At 46.6% G+C, this 9120-nt stretch overlaps 1 protein-coding gene across 1 annotated transcript; it reads left to right on the plus strand.

The window, feature by feature from the left end:
* On the plus strand, positions 3195–5224 carry LOC8067033 (UDP-glycosyltransferase 89B2). Its single transcript, XM_002444788.2, has one exon. The coding sequence runs from the start codon at positions 3412–3414 to the stop codon at positions 4882–4884; it is 1473 nt and encodes a 490-aa protein (XP_002444833.1). The 5' UTR covers positions 3195–3411; the 3' UTR covers positions 4885–5224.

Here is a 9120-nt window from a genome sequence, read left to right on the forward strand (position 1 = left end):
TCACCGTGTCCTTGCATGCAAGTGCATGCAAATGGACGGTGCATGTTGTCCTGCATGCATGCATGAGATATACCACGTGTGTGTGCACTGCTATGTTTTCTTGCATGTAAGCTTGCTGGTACTCGCTGTTATTTGTGTGCGAAAAATAAATATGGATGGATTAGATGGAGATACTATAGAGCTCAAATTATTTTATAGTTTTTTTGAAATATATTTTAAAAATAATTTTTAATGCGAGTGATTTTTGAATGTGAATTTTTGGGATGTTACACTATGAGTCTTAAAATTAATTGTCTATGAAACTCTAGAACAAAACTTGCGTCGAGAGTGTTTTCTCATCCGAGTTTCATTTTATCTCTACTATAATTAAAATCTTCTCCAGGCAAATCCCACCTATAAAATCAACGACTCACAGCACATGTCATACAAATTAGACGGTCCAGATTAGAAGTATGATCACGACCTTACATCTCTACTCTCCGCCCTACTCTCCGTCCTCAGCCTCGCGCGTCATCTCCGTAACTCCGTATCTGTATCGCAACTCCGTATCGCAGAAAACCGACCCCAGCCGTGGAGGACCGCGTCGGGCTGGCCTCCATCGGCGGGGCGGCGATGGAGGTGGGTGACCTGCAGAAGGTGTGGGAGGTCCGTGCTCTCAAGACCAAGCCCGACGCGGCCGCCGCCCGGGCGACGCTCGACCGCGTCGCCAGGCAGGTCCAGCCAATCATGCGCCGCCACGCCGGAGGACGAGGACTCCAGCGACGACGACGACGACGCCGGCGTCGCGCCACGCAGGAGCGGCCGCAAGGACCGTCACAGCGCGGTGCGCATCGCGTGGGAGAAGCTAGTCCGGTGGTCCCGCTCCTGGCGCCGCCGCAACCGCAGCGACGTCCTCGAGAGCTCGCGCAAGGTAGGACTCTCACGGACTCTCTGGGCTTGGATTTGGATGCGCGCTTCCTTGCGGGATCTGATTGGGAGAAGTTGAGTGGTGGGTTTCGCAGGTGGTGGTTCTCGGGGGAGGGTCCTTCGGGACGGCCATGGCGGCTCACGTGGCGGCCAAGAAGGCAGACCTCGAGGTGGCCATGCTGCTCCGGGATGACCTCGTCTGCCGGTCCATCAACAACACACATATCAATTGGTTGGTAACTTCTGCTGCCTGCCTCCTTTCTTGATCCATTTGGTAGGATACTTTATTAGGTTCTTGTTGCACTCAAAGATCATCTTGAACGAATGGATACTCAGATTATCCAGGAGCAGGGCAGGCTGTTAGACATAGTGATATCATCCTGTTATTATGACCAATTAGGCAATGACAAGTTTCAGATTTGGAAAACTAATTTTGTGTGCATTTAGCTGTTACCAACATCAATTTGTGCTGCATTCCATCCACATTCCTCAGAGTTCATATTTGTACAAGAAAAACGTAGAGGCAATGTTTCCAATGCGAATGATAATGTGAAAGGAAACCTCATCTGGTTTAAATTGAGTAATTGACTTGAACTCATAGTGCATGAAAAAGTGTAACTTTACCATTTTATCTTAAAGTATCCATCTCACCAGAGACATGATGTGGCAATTGGCAAGGTCTTTGGAATGGAGTTTTACTTCTGTTGAAATTCTTACAAAAAACAAATGCAAATCCTATTATGTTTCAGGACCACAGTTTGTATCACTAAATCGATTTTAACTCAGTATTTCGTGACATGTAAGTTTGAGGTAGCGAAATCTGTAAATTTTTTTATTGTACTTAAGTGAGCTTTGCTGTATATTTGTACCTTATATTTGGTAACTTTTCTACATAGCATTTGTTAAAACCAAATATATGTTCCCAAATGAAGTACCGTAATTTTTATATAAACTTTTTTTGTTAGTGGGGTAGGTTTGTTTTTTAGTTTTATGATTTATTTTAGTTTTGTAATTTTTTTCTAAATGTCACCGTAGCGTTAGCACGGGTAATATACTAGTTCTACATAACATGATAGTCTTAGAAACTGACTTCAGTGCCACTGCTCTAAATTTTTTTTGCCCTCCATGCCACTGCCGCTGGATTGTGCTCTAATGGTGTTAAACGTAGGTGTGAAAAGACAAAAATAGCCTTAGGTCTAAATATATCATTAGTGTTTTTGAGCATCTTAACGACTTCAAATGAAAAAACTCAAAACTAGAAAGTTGTAGATCTCGTCAAGAACTACAATTTTCATATAAAAATTATTTTCATTTAATTTTGCAAAAAAGATATGTTTTGATATGGTTAATATATATATCTTAGGAAAATCGTATCTTTATTGCGATATTGAATGAAGATAATTTTTATACGAAAATTTTAGATCTCGATGAGATCTACAACTTTTTAGTTTTGAGTTTTTTCCATTTCAAGTCTTTAAGATGCTCAAAAAAATTAACAACATATTTACATCTTAGGGTATTTTTGACTTTTTACATCCACGGTTTGACACTGTTAGAGCCTAATCTAATTGCAGTGGCTTGGAGGGCAAAAAGAATTTGAAGCAGTGGCACTGAAGTCCGTTGAACTTTTTCACTGGCTTACAAGGAATTGTGATCTTTTACAGTGGCTCAAAATGAATTCTCTTTTCGTTCTATAGTTTGATATGTATTTAATTTTATTACTCATAAAGAGTTGATACTTGTGCTAATGAAACTTATGTTTTTCTCTTCTTTTTTCTTAAAACCGTTATCACATCATCGAAACAGCTTTATTAACTACAAACAAAACTCTGATGCCCACTGAGAATGTGCATAGAAAAAGGAGACTTCGAGGGCTTGTTTAGGCCTTGTTTACTTCGCAAAATTTTGGGTTTTTGGCTACTGTAGCACTTTCGTTTTTATTCGATAAACATTGTCCAATCACAGAGTAACTAGGCTCAAAAGATTCATCTCACAAATTTCAGTTAAACTGTGTAATTAGTTTTTATTTTCATCTTTATTTAATGCTCCATGCATGCGATCAAAGATTCGATGTGACGGGGAATCTTGAAAATTTTTACGAACTAAACAAAGCCTTAGTTTCCCAAAAACCAAAAAGCTTTCAAGATTACCTGTCACATCAAATTTTTCGGCATATATATGAAGCATTAAATATATACGAAAATAAAAACTAATTGTATAGTTTATCTGTAAATCGCGAGACGAATCTTTTGATCCTGTTAGTTTATACTTGGACAATATTTATCACAAACAAACCAAAATACTATAGTAAAAAAATCCAAAATCTTTTTGCATCGGCCCGAGTCACACACTCAAAAAAAAAAGGAGACGTGTTTATAGGAAACATTCTAAACGAGGAGCTGCAACGGAAGACTTTATTAACCAATAGTAACAATTACCTTGGTCGAGTATTTATTAACCTAGTTGTAACCCCAACGGTTCAGATCCATCCATTTGTTCTTGTCCATGGGCACGCACACGCAGCCGGCGCAGGACCTTCCGAGCGATGGCGGCGGCGGCGGCGGCGGCCCGCACGTGCTTCTCGTGCCGTACCCGGCGCAGGGCCACATGCTCCCGCTCCTCGACCTCGCGGCGCTGCTCGCCACGCGCGGCCTCGCGGTCACCGTCGCCGTGACGTCCGGCAACGCCGCGCTGCTGTCGCCGCTGGTTCGCGCGTGCTCGTCCGTGGCCGTGCTCTCGCTGCCCTTCCCGTCCTCGCCGCTGCTCCCGCCGGGAAGCGGCGAGAACACCAAGGACCTGCCGCGCCACCTCTTCCGGCCCTTCATGGTCTCCCTCGCGGCGCTCCGCGCGCCGCTCCTCGCCTGGTGCAACGAGCAGGGACGGCACGGCCACCGCGTGACGGCCGTCATCTCCGACTTCTTCACGGGATGGACGCAGCCGCTCGCCAAGGAGCTGGGAGTGCCGCACGTCACCTTCTCCCCCTCCAGCGCGCTCCACCTCGCCATGTCGCACGCCCTCTGGCGCAGCCCGCCGACGAGGAGGCGCCGCCGCGAGGACCCCGACGCCGACGACGAGGCGGTCACGTTCCCGGAGGTACCTGGCTCGCCTACCTTCCCGTGGCGCCACCTGTCGGGGCTGTTCCGGCAGTACGCGGCCGGCGACGAGTTGTCCGAGGCGATCCGGCAGCTCTTCCTCTGGAACCTGGGCAGCTCCTGCTTCGTCGCCAACACGTTCGCGGCGCTGGAGGCGGACTACGTGACGCGGCCACTCCCGGACCTGGCGTCGAAGCGGGTGTTCGCGGTGGGCCCGCTGTCGGACGCCGCCGGCGCGGCCACGTCCACGTCGGGCGGCGACCGCGGCGGGAAGCCCGCGGTGGCGGCCGCGCTGGTGTCCGCGTGGCTGGACGCGTTCCCGGACGGCTCGGTGGTGTACGTGAGCTTCGGCACGCAGCAGGCGCTGTCGCCGGCGCAGGCGGCGTCGGTGGCGGACGCGCTGGCGCGAAGCTCGGCGGCGTTCGTGTGGGCGGCGAGGGCGGGCACGGCGGTGCCGGACGGGTTCGAGGCGGGCACGTCCTCGCGCGGGCTGGTGATCCGCGGGTGGGCGCCGCAGGTGGAGGTGCTGCGCCACCGTGCCGTGGGCTGGTTCCTCACGCACTGCGGCTGGAACTCGGTGCTGGAGGCGGCCGCCGCCGGGGTGGCCATGCTGGCGTGGCCGATGAGCGCCGACCAGTTCACGGACGCGCGGCTGCTCGCGGAGGCCGGCGTGGCCGTGCCCGTGGCGGAGGGCGCCGACGCCGTGCCAGACGCCGGGACGATGGCGGCGGCGATCGCGGCGGCCGTCGGGAAGGAGGGGCAGACCGTGAGGGAGCGCGCGGCGGAGCTCGGACGCTTGGCGGCGGCGGCGGCGGTGGCGGAGGGCGGGAGCTCGCACAAGGACCTGGAGGAGTTTGTGCAGATGCTGCTGACCCCGCAACTTTGAGAGACGTCCATGTCACTCCCTCCCTCACTCGGGCTCCCCTGCGCTCCTCCTCGCCGCTGTTTCAGCCGCTGATTGCAAGAGAAGCTGAAGCCAGCAAGACAAGACCGAGAGCGCTGCCTGGGCCGTCTCCATTACATTAGTTTTTCCATTAACCACCAAAAACATGGTTTATTTAAGTGAGCATAAAACCAGGATGGAGACACCCAATTTTCTGAAAACTCACAACAATAGGTTTTGTGAAAAGAGAGAGTTGTTTTTTCTCAAAACTCAATACCGGATAATTAACACCTACTTATGTACCAAACATGATGATCTTAACTAATTAACAACTCCAAACTAATTTTGCAGAAACTCAATGTTAAACTAGTTTTATCTAAACTGATCTACAAACTCTTCATCCAAACAACCACTAACGGCATCGTTGCAAACTTGTTCAAATATTCAGCCACGACATGGCCTTTGCAAGCTCTAATAATTCCTCCGGCTGACAATTGCCTCCACACATGTGCATTAGCATGTCAATCTAGGTCATTATTTCTTGCCACTAAAGTATTATGCCATGGTGTTGTTGTAAAAGGAACTTCATTCACTGTCTTCAACTCATGTAACCGCCGTCACAAGCAGGGCAAGCCGTCCGAGTACTACTGGCAGCCAAAGGATGTCTCCACGTCTTCAACATTGTAACAGGTTAGGCAGGCCCCGAGAACTTTTTAGCGTTAAACCCATGCAACTGCTATCTTAGGTTAGGCTCGGGCCTTTCCGAACACATGGGCTATCGTAGATTGGGCTCGGGCCTTCCAAAGTACTTCATATGCAGTCGAGCCTCCTCACCTCATACAGGCTGCAGAAGGTGGTTGCGTGTAGTATGGTAAAATACCATCATGTATGCAAGGGTGTATCAACCAGGGTAGCAAGGGGATCAAGCCCCCCCCTAAGGGACTGAAGTCATCCTCCCCCGTCACTCCAAACCAACACACGCCCTAAAACCCTACTTACATACCAATGAAGAAAGATGAAGATGGAGAGAAAGGAAGCAAGTAGAAAATATAGAGAGGAAAGGTGGAGGAGGAATCACACATAGAAGTCAGCATCCTCTTGAATTTTGGCCTATTTTGACATATAGTAGTGTGATATTTTATCATTTTATTATGACCTACAAACTAGCCCATATAAGACATAGTTAAACAATCTCTAAGTGTTATCAATGTCCAGTGCGTGAGAAACATACAGTACCCACCGAATGTGCACGCATGTTTATACCCTGTTTTTCTAGAAAAAATCTAGAAAAAGGCACATTCACTGCTTCATCAACTATTAAGAGAAACTCTAAAAAAACTATTAAGAAAATATAAGATCACATCAACCTTTGCCTCGGTGTTAGGGTGTAAATATGTGATGTCATCTCCGCACTTCATTTGAGCCTACTGAGTTACTTAGCTAGTGATGCAATGCAACGTTTGGGCCTAGGCAATCCCACGTATATAAGCATAATTATGTAATTCTAAATCTAAAAAAACATAATTATGTGAGCAACACGCCTATTTTAATTAAACTAAACGAGCGTCTACCAGCCCATGTGCACCATTTTTCGCTCGGCCCAAGTGCATCCCATTCATCCTCTCAACCGTCCGTGGTGCTACTCCTAAAAAAAAAACGCAAGCCCACTCCAACGAGAGCTTGCACATTTGTGTTTGACGGCCGGGCCGAGGGCTTGACATATACAGGCACACGAAAAGCATATGCAATTGCATTGCTCCCCACTCGCCTCGCCAGTCAAGCCTCCTGTTTTTGCTTATATATACTCCTACTACATTTGTCATCGGAGCTAGTAACAATAATGTACCAAATGACAGCTGAGCTAACAATGTTTGGGCCCGTTCAAACTTCGAAGCTAAGTCCTGTAAATACGGTTCAGACAGTACTGTACGGGTCAACTCTCGGGGGAAGATTTTTTTTCTTTCAGAAGCAATGCTTTGTGGTTCATGTTGGGTTTTACGATGACAGCGTTAACTAATGCTGGTTAGAGTACTACTATTAATTAAGCTCTCAGCTGAACCCCTATGTGGTAAGAGCTACTAAGCCTGAAGCTGCTGCCATGCATTGATATGCATGCATATAATCTCATGTCCCAAGTAACAGGAGCATCAGCATGCCATGGTTTCCAAATTTGTGCATGATGATGCCAGTGCAGCAGTGCCTCATTTTGCCGAGTTTATGGGTACCAAACAGTATGGCACAGCGCCACCAGAAGTGGACCTTCCAACAGGAAAAAGAAAAAACAGTTCATGATTGACCTCCCAAGCAGCAGGCAGGCAGGCATGTCAGCCCCAACAATGCGAATTTGCTGCACTCTTTCTAGCGAACACACGATCTGAGCTTCGAGTTCTGAGACCCAAAATGACGGAGAGCATGCGCATTTGATTTCCTTTGCTCAACTGTAAGCATTGTGGAAGAGATCACCATCATTGCTGGAATGGAAGCGAAGAGTCGAAAAAGGAGAACACAGACAGACAGATTGCAAGAACTGCTGTGCCTGTGCCTTGCCACAAGCCGCCAATGAACACCCAGCAAAGTCAAAAAGGCTAGAGAGAAAGTGTGGTGGCTGGTGACAAATACCTGCCTTTGATGCTACAAATTGCGGGTTTCGCGTTCAGCTCGGCCACTCGGGTGCAGTGTGTAGAGGTTAATTAGTTGCATCCAAAGTAGGGCTAGAAAGTCTCATAGCATTTTTTTGGTTACTCTACTCCTAAGAAAAAAGGCTAATGATAACGATGCAAATTTGTTTAAATATTCAGCACAACATGGCACTAATAATTCCTCCAGCTGACAATGGCCTGCTGAGTGCCTCCACACACATGTGCATTAGCATGTCTGTCTAGGTCCTCACTGCTTGCCACCCAAGCATTACGCCATGGTACGGTGTTGCTGTAAAAGGAGTTTCCTTCCCGTTCAAAAAAATGTAGTATGATTTTTTTTGGAGATGTAAGTAATATTTTGTGTATATATATTTTGATGAAATCATGTAGTAATACCCATAGCAATGATGGCAATAATACTGGCATATTGGCATGTATGATATGGCAGGATTGCCTGAACCTGAAAGAGTGAGCTGGGTGAAGGGACCCAGTGGCAGGTCATAGTGGCCATGCCAACCAACTCCAATTTCATGTCGCCGGCACAGCTTACACTGGATCTGATCCTCAGCAGCAGGACCCGGAGAGAAATTATGAAAAAAAAAAGGGCGATTTGCATGGACCATGGATGCTTGAGTTTGGATATAATGTATTCTGCTATAAAAAGGAGAGAAGAGGCATTTCTTGTTCGAAAAATAAAAGAAGGAAAAAAAAATATGTAACTCTGTTTCTGACTTTGCAGCACTGGTTGATAAAAAGAAATTGGCCAAATGACCCCGTGTGCAAACTATGTGGAGTCGATCCGGAAAATCCAACGTACTTGTGCAAGGATTGCCCTTTCACAAAACAAGTATGGGCTGTGATGAAAAATTGGTTCGGATTATCAAATATTGACACGGTGGGAGAAAATGGATCACTCCATGGGTACTGGCGCAGATGCAGGCTACGGATAGACAAACCCCATCGAAGAAATTTTGATGGTCTTATGATCTATTTTTGGTGGAATATTTGGAAAGAGAGAAACAGACGAACTTTCCAGAACAAAAGTCTGCGACCAAGAGAAGTGGCACGTTTGCAGCACTGGAGCATAAACATAACAATTTCAATTTCAGCGGTATAACTAATACAACTGTTTTACGGATCCAATAATTTGTAGGTAGTAAGGACTTTCAATATCACATCAATAACTTGTACTAGGTAGTAAGGACTTTCAATAATTTTGTACTAGTAGTAGCTGCATTACTCACATCAATTCAAATTCAAAGATAGAGATCTGAACAAAACAAATCTTGCATTTCATTGTATGTAATATACAATAATAACAATGGTTTGATCTTATATACGTACCCCATATTTAGCAATAAGCATTCACATAGTAGTAGCCCAAATATCTAGGCATTTATAAGCCCGGATCAATCAAATAAAGACAATGCAGGAATTACATGTATAGCCTGGAAGCTGGGTCCTAATAATAAAATAAAATAAAATAAAATAAAATAAAAAAGAAAAGTGAAAAAATCGTAAAATGTGGACCTCACGTGCTGGCCTTGCTGTTTGGTCACGTGACAGCCCTTCCTTGCTCTAGTCCTCCCGGCAAAGGCAA

Source organism: Sorghum bicolor, chromosome 7 (assembly GCF_000003195.3).
Source record: "Sorghum bicolor cultivar BTx623 chromosome 7, Sorghum_bicolor_NCBIv3, whole genome shotgun sequence".
Lineage (NCBI taxonomy): Eukaryota > Viridiplantae > Streptophyta > Magnoliopsida > Poales > Poaceae > Sorghum > Sorghum bicolor.

Coding starts and splice junctions, on each gene's coding strand:
- LOC8067033 (XM_002444788.2), top strand. CDS start 3,412: ATGGGCACGCACACGCAGCCGGCGCAGGACCTTCCGAGCGATGGCGGC.